We start from the raw sequence: 22,905 nt of genomic DNA on the forward strand, positions 1-22,905 counted from the left end.
TGAGTGGGGGAGGCCAGACAGTTCTGTGCCGCTCACCAAACACTCTCATGACCTCACCATGCACGCATGCCCCGTGGTCCCGTGGCAGAGGACCAGGAACTGCCAATATCTCTATTTCAGAGTTAAAAGAACCGGGGGCTTCCCCCAAGGTGAACAACCAATGGTTGGGAAGTGGCAGGGCCGCGAGGGACGCTGCGGCTGCCTGGGTTCTGGGAGTCTTTTTCCACACTGCCTGCACTCACGGCCAGTTCCCTTGTGTGGAGGCTGTTCCCATACCCTGTCTTCACGGTGTGTCAGAGGGCAGCGTGCTTTCAGACAGCAGGTAGGCACACCTCCCACAGACCATAATCAAGCGCTCACACCTAATCAGTCCCAAGCATCTATCTCTGTGCGTGACGACTTCAGGGGGCACGGTAGATTACACATCTGGACGCGAACTGCAAGGTCGGCCGTTCAACTCATCGGCTGTGGTGAGGGCGAAAGAAGAGGCTCTCGGCTCCTATAAAGATTCGCCGCTTCAGACACCCTATGTCAGGTGACTCCGAGTGGGCCCTGACTAATGGCAGGCGGTGGCGGCTTTGTGTTCTACTAGGAAGAGCGCACAAGGCACCGAGGCATCGTGGGGGTAAACTGGGAGCTCCGAGCGGGTTTGTGCCTAGTTCGTGCTGTGCACTGGTTGCAGGATCTGCTGAGGCTTTTGCTCACTCGTCTTCAACACCAATTCCCAGAGGGGTCACAGGAGTCCCTGGACAAGTGCTCAACTAGTAACTAAACGGCTGGAGGTTTGAAGCTCCCCCACCCCCGAGGTTCCTCAGAAGAGAGGCTGGGTAACCTGCTTATCCAAAGATAAGGTGGTGAGGGGATACGGAAGCTCCTCTTCTGACAGAGAGTTTCGGAGAAATGCCCGAGTCCTCTTTCGCCCCAGTTAACCTGGATGTAGTATGTCCAGGAGGAAGGTGGGCCACATTAGGGCGACAGAGGGGGTCGGCTCTCTGCCTATTCTAAAACATCTGTTGTAAGAAGTATGTGGTAAAAGGCACAGAGACAGTAGGGAAGACACTCACTAGGACAGACATCCTGGGGTACTGCATGTTATGAGGCTACTCAGCTCGCGGCCATCGAGTGACTCCGGCTCGGCTCCTGGCCACCCTGTCAAACAGGGTAGAGCGCTCCTGCGGGTTTCTGGGAGTAGAACTCTCTACGGGAGTCAAAGTCTCATCTTTCTCCTGTGAAGTGGCTGGTGGGTTCCAACTCTGGACCTTGTGGCTAGCAGTCAGTCCAACAAGGGGCCCATTCTGCCAACTGGCTCCTGTCTGTCAGGACCCATCTTTTAAAAAATAAGTAAATTAAGTCCACTGTCACCCCTGCTTAATTCTTCCATGACAGCCTTTAGGTGACCCCTGAGGGGTGAGGTCAATACGGAGAGTCACGCGATGTTGCCTCTCTCACGATCATTCCAGGGAAGCGGGAGTAGCTCTGGTCTAAGCTACCTAACTCAGTGCACAGAGATAGGACGCAAGTGGCAGTCAGGAGCCTGGGCCAACGTACAGTGAGGGCCTCCTCATGTGACCCAGAGCAGGTAACAAGGCGAGGCTTAGCAAGCCCACCAGCATCATGTGCCATGCCCAGCCCCACCCTATCCATGCCCCACCGTTTGTTTTACCCAAAGAAAAAGCCCACCAGGTGCCGAGGAAGAAGAATAAGCAAGCAGAAAGCCTCGCCTACCTGGGGGGCCCACTTTTGCCAAGACCTGTCCTAGAGGATGAGCACACCTATTCCTCAGAGCCAGCCTGCATGCGGGTATTCCCATGCTCTTTCTCAAGGGCAACGGAAGCTAAGCTCCCTAAGGTCAACTAGGGGGCCCAACATCGACTACTTACAACTATTAGCGATCCAGGGGACTCTGACGCGTGGCGACACCGTGCATGTCAGAGAACTGTGTTCCATTGAGTTTTAGGCGGTGGAGTTTGGGGAAGCAGATGATCTCCAGACCTTTCTTAGGAGGCACCCAGGGGTGGACGCCAACCCTCCACTTCACTGACAGCAGTCAGACACATTAACCGTGTGCACTTAGTAGGCTGCAAAGACAGGCTCTGAGCCCAAGATGGCTTGATGCCCAAGCACATATTCTTCCCATTCTACTGCCCTGTCCCTGTCCAAACAGCCTAGTCGTCAGGAGCAACAAATAAAACACCACACCTCCTACAGCAGCATCTAAATCAGCACTAGGAGACGCTGGCGGTTGGCAGAGAGCAGATCTTTATCAAGACGCTTCAGGAGCCAGAGAAATGTCTCCACCCTCTTCCCAGCCAAACGTTTGGCTGTGTTTGTCAGAGGAGAAACATTTCTCAGTGGGGGAGGTGGAACCAGGGAGAAGCTGGAGCTGAAGCCACCACCCCAGACCAAAGTAAACCTGACAAATGGGAGCCTCCAGGATTTTGCTCAAGCGTCTATGGGCGTGCGTGGGAGTTGATGCAAGAGAGAGAGAGGGGGCGGGAAGGGAGTATCTGCTTTTCATAGCTATTGGCACTTAAGAACTGCACTTGCTCGCTACACCCATGTTTCTCCTTCCCGTCCTTACTGAGCATTTTCTCTGCCCATCCCTCTGTGGAACACTCGCCTGCTCTCGCAGGCGAACAGACTTGGGGGTCAGTTGACCTGGCATTGCTTCCTAGCTCCATCATGAACCCAGTTGGTGGCATCTGACTGGGTTGCTAAGCGCAAGGTCAGCAGTTCGAATCTACCAGCCGCTCGGTGGCCGAAAGATGAGGTTTTCTGTTCCCATAAATATCTACAACCTCAGGGGCAGCTCTACTCTGTCGTATAGAGTCGCTATGAGTCAGAATCCATTCGGTGACAGTGAGCTGAATGAATGGGCAATTAATTTAACCTATTTGGGCTTTGTATTTCTCCTCTGAAGAAACCACCAATAACAAAGCAAAGTAAGAATCATAGTGTTGACCTTGCGAGGTGGTCAACAGGCCAAGCGGTACCACAGTGGCTGGCACGTAGCTGATGCTCCATAAATGTCTTGCTCGCTGAACCGTGGTTTCTCAGTATCCGCCCTCGGCATTCTCCCTCTCCCGTCTTTCTTTTTAAATATTTATTGGGTGTCTGCTACATGAGTCGGTGCTGCTGCACCAAAAGGACAGAAGAGCTCCTCACCCCGCTTTGCTGAGTGCCCTGAGGTGGAGGGGAAAATAAGGGGGCCACGCCCGGGGTACAGTCCGATGAGCACAGCAGTAACAGGCAGCATTCACTGCGCACTTCCTCCGTGTCGGACACGACCCGACTGCGCTCACTCATTAACTCATGCACCCCTCATGCCAGGCCCCGTGAAGCAGAAGCTGTCATTCCTGGTTCATGCGTGAGGAATCATAGGCACAGACAGGCGACCGGACTTCGCCACGTCACATTCATCCTGAAGGGCAGAGGTAGGAGTTGGACGCAGATGCTGGATCCAGAGCCTGGCCTCTTCTTGGCCATATCATCGGGCGCTAGGAAGCATGGGGAAAGAGCCACGTTCCCCGATGGGAGCATGTCTAGAGGTGGCGCTAACTCGGCATGGTGACAATGAGTGGGTGTCAGTTGGATGGGGACCAGGGAGGCACTTCTAGCCCAAGAGAAGCAGTGCCAAGCCCAGAGGGGAATAGGCTTCACTGGCACAATTCTGCCCTGCCCTGCATAGCCTGGGTTCCCTTTGCTTAGTGGCTGGGTCCGTCCCACCCAGCTGACTGGTCTCCTACCTTCTGGCCGATGTTGGCTCTCTGCTCACTGACTAAGTCACCTCTTTGGCCTCCTCTCCCCATCCTGCGCTCTCTGATTCGACTTTACAATAAGATGACCAGACGTCCCGCTTTTGGCAGGGCAGTCCTGATTTTTTAAACAATTTTTTCCACATCCCGCGGCATTTTTTAAAAGTCCCGATTTTTGGAAAGCGTGCACGACAAGCTAGGGTATATGGTTTTCAGCTGCCATGTGGCTATTTCACCAGGATATGAGTTTTATTAGTGGTGTCCCGCTTTACCAATGTTAAAATCTGGTCATCTTACTTTACAACCAAGACTGTGTCCTACCTGGTCTCCTGAAGGTGTAGTCTGCCACAGCCCCGTCTGTCTGTCTGCAGGCTCTGGTCTAGTCTCTGTGCCCTGGCCCTCCGGCTTACCCAGCGGCCCTGATCAGGGTTCCTTCAGTCTGGTTTTGCTGCCACTGTGCTTATGGTCGGTGACAAGTGAGTGTGTGTGCCTGGCACAGGGGGTGTGCACCAGGGGATGGTCACTCACGCAGACCAACACATCCTCAATGCTCAGCTCAACTACACACACACACACACACACACACACACACACACTTTCATTCTCCTAATCCTGATCTATAAAACACAGGATAAGAATTGTGTGCTGTGTGGATTAGGTGCCAGTAAAACAGTTAAATGTAAAGTATGGGGTGCAAGCAAATGCTTTGATTCAAGTGGTTAGAACTAGGAAGTTGGGAGTGGTCTCCCTAGAAACCAAAGGTGTGGAAGCGAAATAAACAAGAGTCTTCACGGTTTGGGGTCACCCACAGCTAATGGGGGAAAAAAAAAGACGGAGAGGCTCACGGGCCCTGGGTCTTGGAGCACAGGTTAAAACTCGCATGCCTTCCACGGCGGCAACATTCTTCACTAGATTCCCCTGCCTCTTCGCTTCTGCCAGGGAGAATGAGCAGGTCTCCGCTGCCCAACACAGTGAATGAGGAGAACCAGACAGTCCCGCTGCCGCTTCGCTTGCCCAACAATGAGAGCAGAGGCCCTGGACTGGGAACACGAATTCCTTCTGCTCCGTTTCCGATGACAGGGGCATTGGTGTTAGCTTGACTCCCACACAGTCCGATGGGCCCTGAGTGTCAAAGAAGATCTATACCTCAGTTTCCACACCCGCCTGATGCTGAGGAAGGAGCTCACATGTCTAGGCCAGGGTTATCGTGAAGAGAAGATGGGCCACAGGGTTAATTCCTGGGCAAGCAGGGGCGCCTCCTTCAATCACTCAGGGCTAGCTAGTTTCTTCTGCCGTCAGACCAGGATGCATGGGGCAGGATGGCGAAGGGCACTGAACGTGGACAATACATACACATGGCTTCAACTATCTCCCATGACTGGGAGATTCATACCCGGAGAGGTGGCCTTCAGACCTGGGAGTCAGCGGGGTAATGATGACCATCTGTACATGAAAGGGGAAAATTGAGCCCCTTGGGCATAAAATGATTTATCTGAGGTCACAGATCCATTAATCCAGGGAGGGTGCGGGGAGTTCATAATTTGGGCCACAGAGCTCTGGGCAGGCATAGCAACATCTCTCTGCTAGGACTGACCCCCAGGGCAGCCCAGGGAATAGCCTCCTGCCAGAAGTCCCCTGCTACCTGATGCCCAGGTTGGGGTCCCTTGGCTGCGAAGAGATGCAGATCAATTTCCAAGCTCAAAGCAAGAAGGGTCTATCTGAGACCCGGCCTGCTGTTAATGGGCTGATCTGGGGGAAAAGGCCGGGTGCAAATGAACAATGACCACCTTGAGTCCGGGAGTGCTCCGGGGAGCCCGCCCAAGCCTGTGTTTTATGCAGCGCTCAGGCTGCCGCTGGTGCCCAGGGCCTGTGGGCAGGTTTATGAGATTAAAGCCCAGTGCCCAATAAATAATTTAACAGCTTACTGCAACAAAAAGAAAGAAAACATACACGCAGCATAATAGCTACTATCTCCAGGAGTGAGATGCGTACACACATTTTAAACACACATCACTTTCATCTACCTGCTGCCATGTGAATGGGGGTCCAAAACCAAACAAGCAGAAGCAAAAGACCCACCAGCACCTCCACCCTCTTCTCCGCATGGCCTGCCACCAAGTTGGGGTTCTGCTAACGAGCTATGCTGGTTGGTCTTGCTATCCCTGCCCTTCCTCCCCCACCCCATCCCTTCTTTGCTCCATGTGTGGGGGTGGGGTGGGGTGGGGGGGCCGTGGAGAATCTTGAAATCTTTCCTAGAGCAATTACTCATTCAGAATTTGGTCTTCCTCTCTCAGGGACGCCTTCTACAGAACAAAGCTGGCTTCGGGTGCTGGCTCCTGTGGGGCCCTGAGTGGTTTGCTTATGGGTGCAGCTCAAGAGCTGGGAGAAATAAATATCACTGTCAGGGCCACCCCAGACCAGACTGGAAATTTAATAAGCCAGAAGCAGTGGTGATGGATAAGTAAGGCTTGGGCATAAGGGAGGGGGGAAAGCCTTGGAGATGAGGAGGAGGGAACGGTTGGGGGCGGTGTGTTGGGGGGGATTGGTCATGGGATGGGTGAGTGGGAGAAGGCAGAGAAACTTTGGGGAAGTTCTTCCAAGAGCTGGGGTGATCCACAGATGCATTGGTAGCAAACGAAGGAGCGACCCAGTTAGCAGGAGTCACACGTGCCACAGGGAAGCCTCTTCTCCTTACTGAAATTACTGATTCTGGTAGTCAAAGGACAAGTGACCTCAGTGGAGAAGACCGTGGTGCGGGCGTGCGGTGGGGCCTCCTGGAGACCATGGAAGTGGGCCCCTGCTTATGCAACAGCTCCCTGACTTTCATTCCACGAGTAGCGTCTACCCACCGGCCCCTGGACTTGCACAGACACCGCGGCGCAGGCCCCTTTCCCGGATGCTTTGCACCTCCTTGGCCTTGGATGCATTTACTGCCCGTGGCTGTGGTTTATCTCCCGTTGTTTATGGCCTGGGACAGGCTGCCTACAAATAGCTCCCCAAAGAGTGGGGAAATGCAGGCATCTGCCATTCTGTTGAAGCTCTTTCCAGAAATGAAAAGGACAGTCATAAAATGTTGCAGGGGGCGCGGGTAACATGCATCATAAAAAACGTAATGGACTAATGCTAATACACAGACTGGCTGCAGCCCAGGGTTGTCTGCTCAGCCATAAATATCAGGGAGGCACCAAGGAGACAGACTTTTCAGTTCTTTGATTGGATGGAGGGGGTGGGGGTAAATATTATTCCCTCTGTTTGTCTGGCTGGGGCATGAGTTAGGAAAGGCTGGATGCACAGGGGGCTTCGCAGGGCATCACCCTGCCTTCCTGAGTGGGTCAATTTTGGGATCTTGGTTGTATCCTCCAAGAACTTGCCAGTGCCAGGCCAGCCCATGGGGTGAGGATAATAATTATGTTGAATGTCTGATTGAACGTATCTATGAATAGCTATGCACTATGCACTTGCCCAACAGCAGGCTAATTTCCAACAACAAAGGAATTGATTAATGTTCCTCTATCGGTGGGAATGAAAACAAGGAAACATCAACAATAACCTACCAAGAATCTCCATCCCTTCTCAGCTGATGATGGGCAAAATGCTTCGTAATTCATGAAAAATTCCAGTGCATGAAGGCCCACCCACATGTAATAATTGTTATATTGAAAAGTACCTAAGGTCTCTGCCAACGTTGACCATCAGCCAGTTGCTAGTTATGCATACATTAGTTTTTATGTATAGACTTCCATCGAATAGGTTAATGGCCACTGTATGTGTGAGACAGGTGACTAGAAGTCTATCAAAAGTTGTGTATCAAGTAGCTTCTCTTTTGAGTGATGCATAGAACATCATCTGCTTGTTACGGATTGAATTATATGTTATAAATCCTAATCCCCATACCTGGCATTGCAGTGGTTAAATGCTTAACCTCTAATCCAGAGATCAGTGTTTCAAACCACCGGTCATGCTCTGTGGGAGAAAGATGTGGCAATCTGCTTCTATGTAGATGTACAGCCTTGGAAAACCAACTGGGGCAGGTCTACTCTGTCCTCCTGGGTTTCTATGAGCCTGGATAGACTCTGTGGCAGCCAGCTTGGTTTTCCGGATCCTACCTACAGTTGCCATCCCATTTGGGACTGTTAATGAGACCGTATTGTTTTAGGGTGTTTCTTAAGTCGGTTTCTTTTATATCACAAAGATGTTGTCTTATTAAATCAATGGTCATAAGTCCTCGATCAATCTCTTCTGAGATATAAAAGCGATTGAACGATCAATCTAGAAAAGTAGAGACATCAAGCCACATGAAGATCATCCAGGAGCTGAAGCTCAGAGGAGACCAGGAACTTCCTCCTGAGCTGACACACAGAGAAAGCCTTCCCTTAGAAGCCAGCATCCTGAATCCAGACTACCAGCCTCCTCACGTGAGAAAACCAATTTCTGTTTGGTAGAGCCATGTCCTTGAGGTCCTTCTGTTACAGTGGCAGGAGATGACCAAGACAGCGCTCTTGCCCCTTTCTCTGAGCCTTTTAAGTGCTCAACAGCTCAGAGGTGTGATTGAGTTCTGGGTCTGGAACCTGAGAATAGATTTATTCTAGAATCCGACCTCAACCCTCAGACTCAGCTCTGCTTATACTTGGGAAAGATTTTCTCTTCGAGATTACGTCTTCAACACCATCGATTCTACCCAACCAAGTCCATGGATTAATTGAGAAGAGAGAGAGAGCGCAAAAACTATGGTGCCTCACATGGGACAAGACACCTCTGCCCAGCCCGTTAGTGTTTGGTGAGGCAAAGATGGAAGACATTTGGAATTCAGGTGCCTGTTCACCACTTGCTTTTCAGGAATTTGTCTTCTGCATGTTGTAGCCGAGAATGGGTGGACAATGAGGTGACACGCTCATGATGTCAGGAAGAAGGGGGCGGGGGAGTAGAGCTATCTCTTTAGTCCTCATTATCAGGGCAGATAAGAAAGGAAAATGAGAGAAGAATAAGATCTTCTTCGGCATAGAAGGCCGAGGCTAAACAATTCATATACTTACCTAATCGCCCGGCATAAACCTGAGGAAAAGGATATTATCATTCCTATTGGAAAGAGAACTTGAGCTTCTGAGAGCTTAAATTACTTAACCAAAGTCATGCACTTGCTTACTAAATAGTACAGAGGGGACTTGAACTCAGGTCCATCCAACTTGAAAGACCACTCTCTTACTGTGACTCAAAAATAGAGAAGGAGAAAAAAAAGATGAATGCATGATGATTTAGAGGAAAGATCATCCTCAGTGTGAAGGTCAAAGGAGCTTGGACTAATGTATCTTTATGGCAGCTGGTGCACCTCATGATTCCAAGAGCTAAAGGGGACTCACCCCAGTCCATGACTGGACGTGGCTGAGCCCTTTGTGTGCATGGAGACATATGCGATTACTCAGGCTGAGCGTGGCTGGCACAGGGAAAGGGTCCAAAGCTGAGCATGGAGCCTGATCAGAATAACACAGTGCTGGGTGGGGACACTGGATTCCCCAGGTCAAATAAGCTACAGATCTGCCTGGGAGTGCCTCTTCACAAGACAGGGGAAAGACAGCCTTTCCCACCGTGGGCAGCTGTGAGGTTCATGGGTTTCTGGGGCCCAGGGAGCTCTGTGGGTGGGGACTCTTGCCCAATCACACACCTAAAACACGAGGCTCAACAGGTCTAGTCACAGGCATTTCAGAGTAAAGGAACATTTCTCTCCCATGAGGTGGCCCCTACTTACCTTGACGTCTAAGGAAGAAATCACCAATCTCTAGGCTCCTTCTTAGACACTAGTATTACTGACTCTAAGTAGAGTTAGACTGGGTGTCTCTTAAAAACTCGCTGGGTGAACTCATCGCGACCACAGTGACCCTGACAAGCTAGAACATCCCTTGTGAATTTCTGAGACTGTAACTTTAGGGAAATAGAAAACCCCATCTTCCACCCTTGGTGGTAAAAATACATAAACTAGGTTATGGGCAAAACATTCATCAGAGGGCCAAGCCCACCAGAGGAAACCCAGAAGGAAAGCCTTTGAATCTACTTCCAAAAAGTTAACCACGGAAAAACCCATGGGGGCCAACTCCACTGGGACACAAGGGCCGCGGCCAGGAGTCTGTGTCGGCTCCTGGGCAACCGGTTCGTCTTAGACATGAGGAAGGACACCCGACTAAGGAGCGTCTAGGAGCGTCTGAGGCTTGACCACGAGCCACCACTTCCGGCTGTGGAGTCTCCTTTCCCGAACTCGCTACAGAGCAGGAGAGCCTCCTAATTACCGCCCACCGCATCGGGCAGGGGTGAACCTCCCTTCAGCCTCACCTTTGCTCACCGGCATTTCGGCAAAGGCCCAGGACAAATATAGAATGTATAATTTTCACATCATTCTTGGCAAATCCCAGGTGCGCCCCATTAGCAGAGTTCCAAGGATGCCATTTTCTATCAAGAAAAAGACATGCCACCTCGCCGTGCTTAGCTCAGGGCCCTATTAATAGCAGCCCTAATTATATGGCTGCAAATTTAATTCATAGCAATGATTAGTGTCAGAACCAAAGGCATCAAGCATCAATATTGATAGAACTGTATAAGCCCCATAAACAGAGAACAAGCATTTGGGTCCAACCCCCACCCCTACCCCCACCCTTTGCAGTGGACCACGGTTAACTATTGCAATAATGTCTCTTCTAATTCCGCCAGATCAAAATGACTCCATTGCTCAGTGTTCTCCTCCCCATGCCACCTCCCCCACTTGTCCCAAAACCTTTGCCCGGCCAGCTATGAACGGATAAGACAGGCACACAAAGGATGGCAGACAGCATCTTTGAAGAAGAGCCCGGGGGCTTTGAGGGATGCACGGGTGATGGGCGCAGGCCCTGCGCTCTACCCAGCAGCTCTTGGCCATGTCAGCAACACTCCTTTGTCTCCCCTTCAGAAAGCTCCTGGCCAATAAAGATGCCTAGAGAAAGGGGAGTCAGCTGGGAACTGTGTGTGGCACAAAGGGCTGACCATTGTGGTCTGGGACCAGTGGGGTGGGGAGCAAGAGGACAGCCTGAGGCAAGTGACACAAGGCAGCGTGTGCCGAGGTGACAGCTGCCTTGTTCCAGGTTTCCAGAGCATCTCTGTGCTCCCTCCCACTGTTCCTCCCCTGCATCTCTCTGTAGGGCAGGTGCTGTGTCACAATGGCATCTTAGAGAAGCCGGATGGTATTCAAAGCCAGTGGCTAAAAAGCTATAAGGTCTGGAGTCAGAGAGAGCTGGCTGCAAACCCCAGACGCCTCCCCTCCCCCCCAGGAACTTGACTCTGGCAAGTGACTTAACTCTGCGGGGCCTGGGCACTGCGAGGCTTAACCTGAAGGGCAAAATGAAACGCATTGAGCTCTGGGCTCATGACATCCGTGGGCCCCACATATAGTACACCAGACTACAAAATCAGTCCCAGGCGGAAGGGACTCTCATCCCGGCTCTGGGAGTCTCAGGTCGGGGTTTTCTTGATACAACACAATTGCTTAGTCCCGCAGCATTCTGTGGCCAAGCTGGCCTCCCTGCTGGCCAGCGCTATCTAATAAGTTCTCCCAAAGATCTGCAGAGCGAGGGCTCAGAGAGGCTGTCAGGCCTGGGAGGGGAAATCACAGGTGGACTCTTGACCCGAGGGTGGCAATCGCCAGCCCAGTTTCAGGTTCTGCTGAGAGAATGCTTGCCTGCTGGGGCGAGGAGGAGGTGTGGTTAGGGATTTGTGCAGAAGGTGCTTTCTTACGGGTCACGTAGAGAGGAGGGCTTACAAACAGGTATCTACCAAGCTAGCGTCTAGTCTTGCCTCTTGTTAAGCACCCAGGTAATTCTGAGCAGCACACTTAGCCTTTCTGGGTCTTGCCGTCTTTATCAATAAAATGGGACCATTATAGCTCATCCGCTCAAAGGCAGCAGGCTAGCTCAGTCTTCTGAAATTTTCTCTGGCCTTTTCACCCACAACACACATTTCTGAAAGATTCCCTCACCCTGCTTGATGGATGAAGGATCAAACCTCTTCTCCCGGTACCTTAACTCCTCCGGAGAGTCCCAACTTCACAGCTTCCCTGGGCCTGGGTCCTCTGTTTTCCATCCACTCACTCCTGACCAGGAACAGGTGAGCATTCCTGATTCATTACGAAGGCCCGTGGATGCTACCCGAGGGCACTCAGCTGGTGGCACGGGCTTTTGAAGTAGAAAATCAAATGCAGTAGAGGAGAGGGATGACTGACGGAGACAACCCAAGCAGTCCCAGCTGTGTGATTCCTTCCTCAGCCTGGAGTCCGAGAGCAGGAGAAGGGTAGAACCTCAGGATGAGATGGGATGAGCAAGCTTCAAGCCTGCTTTCCCTAATTCTTGGTATCTTCATGTTTTATTTTCCTGTGCCTAGCCCAAACAAACAAACTAACGCACTGTCACTCAGTCGATTCTGACTCATAGCGACCCGGTGAATCTCTATGGCAGCAGAGCGCCTCATGTCTCTTCTGAGGGGCAGCTGCTGGGTTTGAATCACTGACCTTGCTATTAACACCTCTATCTGATAGCACCACCCGACCTCCTTATTCCCCCGGAGAGAAGGGCCATAGAAAAGAAGGAAAGAGAGGCTGGAGGAGGCACATGTCTGGGGCTTGATCATCATGGGTTGTACAGGGACCTCGGTGTGTGCTGGGCCCATCTCCCCTCGGACAGAGCTGCACTGGTTCAAATCCCCCCATCTCCCCTTGGTTGACTGTGCTATCTCTGGGTTTCAGTATCCCCACCTGCAACCCGGAAGGTTATCCTAACCCTTCTCTTCATCCGGAGAGGATGTGGGACTAATGCACTGACAGAAGCAAAGGGGGCTTTTGCTCCTTAGAAGGAAAGTGTGACAGGAAACAGGATCGGACTTAGCCATCGGAGCTGGAGTCAGAGTGGCCATGGCAGCCAGGACTCCCATTCATTACGCAGCTACTCAGCGCCAGGCTCTGGCTGGTCCTTTCCCTTCTCCAATTCTAAGGTGCATAGCAATCTAGCAAGGTGGGCTTTAGCGGTCCAGCTTTGCAGATGAGGAAACTGAGCCCACCCCACCCTACAGTCACACAGTTCATCTGAGGCGGAACTGCGAAGCCCCAGTGTCTTTGAGCTGGCTCAGGAGCAAGCATCTACGGGGCAGACAATGGCCCCTGTTTTGGTTAACTGTGCAAAGCAGCAAGAGCGGAATCAATGCTTCCCCCAGCCCCACCCTGAAGAGGGGTCAGGACATCTTGTTTGGTGATATGGCACTCGGAAGGCTCTCACTGGTGACTAATGCAGCTGGATGCCAAAATCCAGCAGGATTAGATTAGTTCGGCTCAGCTGGGCCAGTTTTCTTAGTATTTTTTCCCATGAGTCAGGGCTGGGGCAGGAGAGTGGACTCTTCCTCCATCTGAGCTCGCACACTGATCACTGAGGAGGTGGCTGATCTGACAGCTTCACTACCCTGGGGGAACCAGCAGGGGTGGGGCAGCAGGGAGTAGAACTTGGGGACCATCTCAAAAGATGTTATTCAAAGGATAGAACACCATTTTTGTGCCAAGGCCTCTAGCGAGTACTTCTTGTACCATGACGTCCAAGTCCTTACAACAAATGTGTAAGCGAGTTATGACCACCCCATTTCACAGACGCCAACCCGAGGCTCCGCAGTGAAGAATCAAGAGCAGTGGGTACGGAAGTGTGTGTCTGCCCGAGCTGCGTATAATCAGCTCGATGTGAACTGTCCGTTCTTTTCCGTTTGCTCGTTTTCCCTCTATTAGCACTTATCGCCTTCTGCACATACTAAATGTTCTCCTTTGTGTAGTCTGGGAGACTTGGTGGCGTGGCAGTTACGAGTTGGGCTGCCAGCCCCCAGATCAGCAGTTCAAAACCAGCAGTTGCCCCTCAGGAGAAAGAGGAGGCTTTCTACTCTGGTAAAGAGTCACAGACTCGGAAACCCACAGGGCGAGTCCTACCCTGTCCTGTCAGGCTACGATGAGTCAGCATTGACTCGATGGCAGTGAGCTTGGTGGTCCCAGCCACGGCACAGGCATTCAGAGGATCAGTCCAACAAGGCATAATTCCAGAGACCCGCTCCGTCCACTGGCATGATGCAGCTACTGTGCTTGCACCACTTTATAAAGGGCAGAAAGTAAGCTCAGAGGTCACACCGCTAGGCGGTTAGACTCTGGACTGGAACGCATCAACTCAGACACAATTCATGATGCAAATATGTCCCTAACTGAAGGCGGAGGACCAGATGGGGTGACCATGGGTCTCCGCCCAAAGTCTGAAGGCAGACTTGGCTGAATGGTCTACAAAGGCAGGTGCCGTCCCTTTTTCTTTTGCTGTAGATCTCGAGTGGCCTATGAATTTGCATCATTAGGTCCACCCTTCCCGTTCCCCAAGCACAGACTCCTTCACCTGCTCTTCAATTAAGTCCTGAGCTACCAGCACGGTCATTTCAGGGCTGAGAAACGGCCAGGCAGCGAACACACAGCTTGGTGAGGCGTACAGGGGCGGGGGTGGGGGTGGGGAGGGGGAGGATTGCCCAAGATGGAAGCCTGTTAAGAAGTTTCACAAAAAGTGTGCAAAGGAAATGAATCTTCAGTTTCTCCCCTGGAGGAATGGCCCTGGGAGACCAGGGGTCTGCCCCGAGGTCAGCTCTGGATAGAACCAGCGCCCTCTCTCAACACCTGTCATGGTCAAGTAGGAAAATGTGCTGAGGGAGAGAGGGGGTCCTGTCAATATGGCTCCTTCCCTGTGCCAACCAAATGCAGCCTTCCCCAGCTTTCAGAAGACCAGTTCTCGGGACCCAAGAGGCCTATAAAACAACACAACAAACAGCGAGTTTGGCGGCGGGAGCCTGGGCAGGCAGCCAAACTCATTACTAGGGATGTGGTGGGGTGGTGAGCGCCGAGCCACGGACCCGCCTCCTAGATGCAGACTCCGGGCAAGGCGAGAGGGGCTTCTGCCCTCACCACCCCTCTAGCCCCCTATCTCAGCATTGCCAAGATGCCAGAGGCAGCTAGCCGGTGCCTGAGGTCAGTGGTCAGATGTCCCAGGAGTCACTCGGTCTCCCAGAACTGGACCTGGGGCCCCGGCTGTTTAGTTAATCAAGGGGATCACATTGAGACAGGGGTGAATCATTTCCACTCTGAGGAATGAGTGGCTATTGTTTGCTGGGGTTGGCACCGAGAGAAAGGCATGTTTCTCAGCTTTTCATCCAACTTGACCTTCCGTCCGCTGCTGCAACTCCACCCCATGGAGGAGCCAAGTCACAGGTTAGGAACGTCTGGGCCATTGGGGAAGAAGTGGCCGAGCCAAGGTCAATATTGCCAATGGCGGCCACAGAAGGCTGGGAGGGATGCTTTCTCTGTCTGGGCTGGTTCAGTTTGCCGCATCTGCAAAATAGGGTGGAACTACAAGGGTGATTCCCCCTGCTGGGTCGATGCAGGAGTAGCTGGGAGGAGAGGAGGAACCCTGGGCAGGCTTCTTACACATAGAGGGCATTACCAAAGTACTGAGCAATGAGCCTGGGGCTTTGCAACTCCGGATGGATGCTTTCCAACACCTGAGCTGCTACTGCAGGAGGCTGGTGGTTTTCCTGGCGGGACTCTGGGGATCATTTGTGAGATCACAAAGAGAAGCATCGGGCTGAGAAGTCAGAGCTTCCCGTGGGCTGGAGAATGGGGACCTGGTATGTACCCTTTGGGAAAGGCAGAAAGAATTTTCTTCAAGAATTCCACAGGCATTTCAGCTGCTGCTAGCTAATGGGAACGGAGGTGATGCCAAAAGAGACCAGGGCCCTGCCCTGAGCTTGAAGGCCAAGAGTCTGTGGATTTAGGAAGATGTCCCAGGAGTCCTAGAAGGAGCACAAGGCCTGCAGGGGGAGCAAGGCGTGGCAGAACCTTCTTTCCTCCCTCCCAATTCCAGGGGAGCCTACGTTTGGTCCACAGGAGGCAAGGTGGCAGCCTGGTTATTCTGGAGACATCCAAGATATTGTGTCCAGGTTGCCGCTCTTCCACCTGAGTCAGCATTTCTGAGCGTACCACCTCACCCTCTTCCAAACGCAGTTACACTCTTTTCCTTTGCCCACCAGCCGAGCCCCTGTTTCCTTGATGCCTCGTCCCCTCAGCCAGCCGCCCACTCCAGCCTTTCCTTCCCCACACCCCCACAGCGCCCAATGGACCTGACACGCCCACTGTAACCTCGTCTGCAAATTAGTCACATCAACAGGTCTCACTCTTGGTGCCTGAGTCCATTCCAATCAGTGCAAACGGGCGTCTGGCATTGAGCAGGCACCCAAACGATTTGAGAAGAAATGTAATCATCACCTACTGTCTGATAGCTGTGGAAGCCAGCACTCGGGAGGGGAGGGGATCAATACAAACACAAGGGTCCCTGACTCCCAGGACCTGTGACTCATAAGAGAGGGAAACCCATTAGCCGCTGCTTCCAGCCAACGAACCTCATGTCAGCCGTCATCTCTTCACCAGTGGAGGCTTGCATGTTGCTGCGAGGCTGAATGGGTTTCAGACGACCCCCGGTGGTGTTGTGGTTATACATTAGGCTGCGATCCACATGGCGGGCAGTTCAAAACCCCCAGTGGCTCCTCGGGGGAATGACTGGGCTTTCTACTTCTGTCAACAATGACACTCTTGAAAACCTAGGGCAGTTGGGGTGGGACAGGGAGGGGTGGAGGGTCTCTCTGAGTCAGCATCGACTCCATGGCAGCGAGTCTGGAGCTTGGTTTCCAGAAGAAGGCAGACTAGAAAGAAACCACTGGGGATTCACTCTTGAATATCAGCCAGTGGAAACCATACGGATCACATGGCTGGAGCCATGGCTTTTCATGGGGCATGCGGTTAGCGGACATGATTGACGTCGACGCCCCTGTGAGGGGGTCTGAGGAGGGCGCCTCTCACACTGCATGAAGGGGCAGGGTGTAACAACAGGAAGGACATCCCACTGCTCCTTAAACAGCAGGTGCAAGCTTTCCAGCAGGAAGAGAAAGCAGAAAGCCACCACTTGTGGCTGCTGTGTCAAGCCCCCAGGAAAGGGGTTAGGGAGCTGAGGCAGAACCCCCCTCATCCCCTCCCCTCTTTCAGGAGACATGTAGGCTTATGGAACCAGGACTGAGGCTTTGAGTTTCAAATAAGTCGATGCCGACTCATAGCGAGCCTATAGGGCAGGGTAGAATGGCCCCTATGGGTTTCTGAGACTGTATTACAGGAGCATAAAGCCCTGTATTTCTCCCATGGGGTGGCTGGTGATTTTGAACTGTGGACCTCCAGGATCGCAGCTGAACCAGACACCACTATGAGGCTGTGGGCTGAGCAACTCTAAATGTACAGAATGAACCTGAAGAGGGACTTTCTCCTGAACCTCACTCCCACCTCCCTGCAATATCCCACTCCTCCGCGGGCCATCTGGCCTGGGTGCTGGTACTTGTTCTTGAATGGCCTCCTTGACTCCTCCCTCTTTGCAAACTAGGGAGGTCTTATCAAATGAGTTTCCAGTTCCTGGGGCCACCCTTCCTCTCGGCTTGGTGCTGGCTCCCAGAATTGCTTATCTGGATTCGTGGGGCCTCATCTTAGCCAGGAGGGACGTCATCACCCTAGAGTATGCCCAGGCCCCCAGCTACTCTGTGTTCTCCCATCCTACTTTGGGCCCCGAGGCAGTCTGCCCCCAGCATCTTGACCAGGCTTTCCCCTGTCTGGGCCAAGCACCTCCTACCTGATCCTAAGGGCTTTCTGTACTCGGACGGCAGGCTTCCCCCCAGCTTTAATTTCAAAGTCCATATCTGGGCCCCTTGACCTTCCTCACTTGGCTTCTCTCTCTGCCACAGTGTGCCCTGCTCTCTCCTATGGAAGGGCTAACCCTCCTGCTTAAAAAGGGGAAGAAAGACCGCAGAGTTCATCTGGTTCAGTATAGGGATCGGTCCTCTCGACAGCATCCCTGGCGGATCATCCTCCCATCTCTGCTTGGATATTTCCACTGACTGGGAGCTAAGCCCCTCTCAAATCAACTAATTGTATTATGGAACAGTGTGGGTGTTAGACATGCCCTTTTTATATATTAAGGGCAAATGTGCTTTACTATAACTTCCACTTATTGGCCATATTCTGCCCTCTGGGGTCACATAAAACAAGTCTAATTCATCTTATACACTAGGTGATTGTGAAACTAGGCTGTGAAATCACACAGCCTAGGTTCAAATCCTATCTCCACCACTTACTTGCTGTCTGGTCTTAGACAAGTGTCCTTGTTTTCTTGGCCTCCATTTCCTCGTCTGTATAACGGAGAGGATAATAGCACCTACCTCATAGAGTTATATAGAATGAGTGAGACCTGAAGTTCTTATAACAGCCCATCATACCAAACCAAAACCAAACGCACTGTCATTAAGCCCATACCAACCCATGACCCTATAGACCAGGGTAGAACTGTCCCTATTAGTTCCCAAGACTGCAACACTTTACGGGAGTAGAAAGCCCCATCTTTCTCTTGTGGAACAGCTGTTAGTTTAGAATTGCTGGCCTTAGCAGCCCAATGTGTAACCATTACATCACCAGGCCTCCTTATCACATAATAAATGCTCACTAAATCATACTGTCAGAAAAGAACCACTTTTTTTCTCCCCCACCCCCTCTTTTTCCCTTGGGCCATCATCCTTTTAGGAATACTGGCGGATTCCCACCTCCTTCAAGCTCTTGGTCATCCGCTGTGCATGCTGCCGTTTGTTAAGGAGCTCTCACAACACTCTCCTCCCTCACGGAATGTGGAGCCGCTGCTGCTAGTTTGGGGAAGACTCAGACCCTTTGCTGAAGCTCTCTCGCACAGTTGGCTTCTGTTGAGCCTATAGTGGGCTCAACTCCCAAGACCCTTTGCCTTTGAGCTGCTACCAAAGTTTCTTAAGAGTCCCCTCCTGGACACTCCAGACATGTGTCTGTGGCATGCAAGATCTAGAATGCCCTTCTCTCCCCTACCCCAAACTCATTACGTCAGCTGTCCCATCCATCCCTTCAGCAGCCCGGGGAATCTTCTTCCTCATGCAAACCTTCCAGACTGACACACTAGATACACCAAGCTCTTGGTTTTACTTGCATTGTTCCACCCACCAGGGAACCTTGGCTTGCCCGTCTTCTCACCTATAACACCTGGCCCCTAAAGCCCGTGTAAGGGTTTCCCATCTTGGTTTGGAGCTCTTGTTCCTATCTTACTTATTTCCTCTGTGGCCCAGGGCTTCAGGTGGCTGGGTGTGCCCTGTGATGCTTTTGAGGAGAGCGAGGTATGTGTGAGTATGTGACGTGACGCAGCACGGAGCAGCCCCTGTAGTCATGCTCCTCTGGCTTGTTTCTGCTTCCTCTAAACTTCCTGACCACGGACATCCTGTTCCCAAGGACTGCTGCGGTAGAGGGCTGGACAGACTGACGGACACCCCCACCAGGGGAGAAGTGAGTCGCTCTGACGCAGCTGATTCCCTCCTTGCCTCTCCAAACTCTTGGCTATTTTTTAAAAATGTTCCTTCCTGTGTTGAAAGATCTATGGGGCTTGGACCATGGTTGGGTTTCCTGGGGACATTCCATGAATTCCTCTTAGGCTGTGTCTCTGGGGGTGAGCATGGGATAAAGGGGCAGCCAGCAGGAGCCAGGCAATGAGCAAGAGGCACCCAGAGAGGAGTGTGGGTGGGAAGGCAGGGTGAGCTGGGCAGAGGAGAAAGGAGGGGTGTGATGAGCTCATCCCAACAGTCAAAGGGCCAAGTGAGAAGCAAAGCAGAGCAGCCAATATGCAGGTTGGAACAAGCCACAGGCAGCCACGCCTCTAGCCTTGCCCTTGAACCTGCTGACTTGCCCCCATAGCAACTTGTCCACCAGGGCCCCCGTATGGCCAGAAAACTTGGGCAACTTGGCTGCGTGGCCTGAGAAGCTGTCCCCAGCAGCCCCCTGAGCGTTGCACAAGATGCACAGAGGCATGGGAAAGAGTACACATGTGTCTCCGTGCGTCTGGCAAGCTATTTCGCGCCTTTGCTCATTCCTCAGTCAGTCAGGCAGCACACGTGAGTGACTGCTTCACCCCAGCCTAGGGCTGAAGGGAGTGGAGGCCCCAGCCTCTGGCTGAACTCTGCAGCAAGCCTGGGCCCGGCCAGCACCCTCAAGCCCCCTCCCTGGTCTCCACCGTCACCATGTTAAGTGAAAAGAGTGCCAGATTGGGTGTCAGGGCAAGAAGCGACTTGTCCTGGGTCTCTGTGCTGGGCTGAGTCACGTCTCTTCTCTGGGTCTCAGTTTCCCTGCAGCCCAAGGAGGGCACTGAGCCGCTTACTCTTAGAAGTTCCTTATTCAACAATGCGTCTGTTTTGCAAAGCAGTGATGGGTACTGACTACATGTGAGCACTTGAGAGGAGAGGGAGGGAGGGAGGGAGGGAGAGAGGGAGAGAGAGAGAGAGAGACTATACGAGTATGACTCAGTATGGTTCTCACCTAGGAAAGAACTTTCAAGAAAAGGAAGGAGACAAACAGGCATACAGATTTTCCAGAGCAGAGATTCAAGGTGGGTGGAAGACAAAAGGGGGGCGAGGTGGAGCCCCAGGCTAGCTGGGTCATGGAAGAAAGTGGTCTCTGTGAGCAGATCACCTGGTAAGAAGAGCCCCTCCGGGCAGATGTCTAGACTACTCCAGGGCACCTGGGTTGACAGAGGAGCCTCAGACTGGATGTATACGCCACCAGACCCTTTGGTCCAAAGCCCCTCTGCCAGGTGCAATCAGCAGGGTCCTAGGTGAAGGCCTAGAGAAGTACCAGCCCAGGGCTCTGAGCTGAGTGTGCAATTTTCATATCCCTCTTACAGAATCTCATTTCCTTCCAACTTTGGGAAAACCAACTCAAGAACCATACTTATCCTCGCCTGCATGTGTCCTCAGACCCACACAGGACACAAGGCATAGTGGGGACCATGGAGGAACCTCTTACTGAGCCAGGAAAGGGTTAAAGGGCTCTGGTGCCAGGAGCCCAGGAAAGGCCTGGGGGTGGGGTGGCACATGCACAGAGGAGCAGAGCCTTTTTCTCTACCTGCCCTGGCAGTCACTCTGAACAAGCAGGCCACGGTGGCAGCTCCTCCCCAAGAGACAGCCCTTCCCACCTCCTTCCACACAGTCCCAAACAACTCCCCACCCACCCAGCCTGGCTCTAAATGGATTAGCAGGAGGGAGTCCTGGGGGGATGTCAACATCAAAGCATGGGTGCAAGAAGGCCCCCCACCCCACCTCCCCCCTTCCATGTGCCTCCATCCACAGGTGGCAGGACTGAGGAGAGGTGGCAGGGGGGTAAGCTTGGGAAAGGGGATTAGCTGGGACCGGAAAGAACTTGGCTGCTGTAATCCCACATAATGAACCAGACTGTGCTCCCTCTCCTCCCACCCTAAGCACTAGACAAGCAGGTACAAGCTGCTGGCTTTCGCCTGCCACACACGAGGCCCCTCCGTTCTGCCAGCCCTAGAAAGCCAGGGGAAGGCATGGGGCTGTGACTGACTTCCTGCTTGGAGCTCAGGCCCATCTGGGGCTGGGAGAAGGGAAGAGTCTTGCGTGTCGCCACACAGGAGCCTGGAGGTTGGTCCCTTGGTACTACCATTTGCCCCTGGATCTTAGAATCGGGGTCCAGAATGTGCTTCAACCATGTTCTCTCAACCAGAAATGTCTTGTGACCTGTACAGGCAGGGGAGGGATTTTGATCCATAACACAGATCATGGGAACACATCAGTCCTATGTGATTCAAGGGGAAATGATGAGCGATGCCCCTCCCGCAGGGCAGACACACCTTCCGCATGCCCCGACGTCTGCGCAGTAACGAGCTATGTCTGTGCTTTCCAGACCCCCACGGGCGCATGGCTGCGAGGAGCGGTTAGGAAAGCATCCGCAATGCCATCCACAAAACCAGCCTCGTCCTGCGACACTTAACTCATTCCCACCGCCACCCTCTTGGGAACAATAAGAGCCTAGAATTGCCAGTAGTCCATCTCCTTCAACAGTGACCTCCCAGAAGGAAGTCTTGGCCGACGAGCTGGCCAGCCAGCCTCATGCGTGTGAGCTCAGTCTCTTACCTTCTTCAACTTGCCGCTCTTCGTCCCCACAAAGACCACGCTGAAGCCATTGTAGACATAAGAGACCACGGAGGTCATGCGGTCCCGGCTGGTGGTGTACAGGGTCAGGCCCTCCACTGGAGTTGAGCCACCCAGTGGCTGGTTGATGTCCAGTCCACAGAAGTTGTCGTCGATGGGGACAGGCTGGGGGAAGGAGAGGAACTTGAAGTAAATAGGAGTGGAGGCATGACTGAGTCACCCGATACCACCCCACCCCGCATGGCCAGCCCTCAGGCATCGGCCTCAGAGATGTCCAGCCCTGAGGTCCAGTGGCCTGGCACATGCTGGCAACAACACCTTCTCACTAACCCACAAAGCTGGCTCCATGTGGGCTCTCGTGGACCTAGAGAAAGCATTGGCCATTTCTGCCCCGCACCTTACTCCTCAACTTTGTGGGAAGAGATTCGGGGGCACTGTGCAAAGCCCATTGGAGGAATAGGCCTCCTGATTAGTGCAGCGTCCCTTCGGACCAGGTCATCCAATCTATGTCAGACCAGAAGCCCTTCAGTGAACACCCGGCCAGAGGCAACAGCGTAGATGATATCTATCAGCCTGGAGAAGCTTTCTTGTTTGTTCCTTGGGCTGCCTGGTCTCTCAAGGAGCAAAAGGAATTGTAACCCATTTAGTTATTTGCCACATCTAACCCCAAGGTCAGTGGTTTGAACCCACCAGCCACTTCACGGCATGAAGACGAGGGTGTCTGCCCTCGTAAAGACATAAGGTCTCAGAAAACCTAGAGAGGCAGCGTTGCTCTGCCCTTACAGGGTCGCTGGGAGTGGGAATAGACAAGACTGGAAGTGAGTTGGCTTGGGTTTTGTTTTCTGGGTTATGTTGATCATGAAGTTCCTGGGTGGTACACAAAGTTAACACATTCAGCTGCTATCCGGAAGGTGGGTGGTTCAAGTCTACCCAGGGGCACTTGGGAAGAATGCTGGAAGGTCTACTTCCCGCAAACCAGCCATTGACAACCGTAGGGAGGATCCTGCTGCTCCGACACAGACGGGGTCACCGCGAGTCAGAG

General features: G+C 52.7%; 1 protein-coding gene across 1 annotated transcript in view; it reads right to left on the reverse strand.

Annotated features, from left to right (window-relative positions):
- PLXNA2 (plexin A2) overlaps positions 1–22,905 on the reverse strand; it is a 254,704-nt gene that overhangs the window by 193,759 nt on the left and 38,040 nt on the right. The window contains exon 3 of the mRNA XM_075529818.1: positions 21,846–22,028. Coding sequence (XP_075385933.1) covers positions 21,846–22,028 — 183 coding nt within the window. The remainder of the gene's footprint in view (positions 1–21,845; positions 22,029–22,905) is intronic.

The sequence above is a fragment of the Tenrec ecaudatus genome, chromosome 1, assembly GCF_050624435.1.
Source record: "Tenrec ecaudatus isolate mTenEca1 chromosome 1, mTenEca1.hap1, whole genome shotgun sequence".
Lineage (NCBI taxonomy): Eukaryota > Metazoa > Chordata > Mammalia > Afrosoricida > Tenrecidae > Tenrec > Tenrec ecaudatus.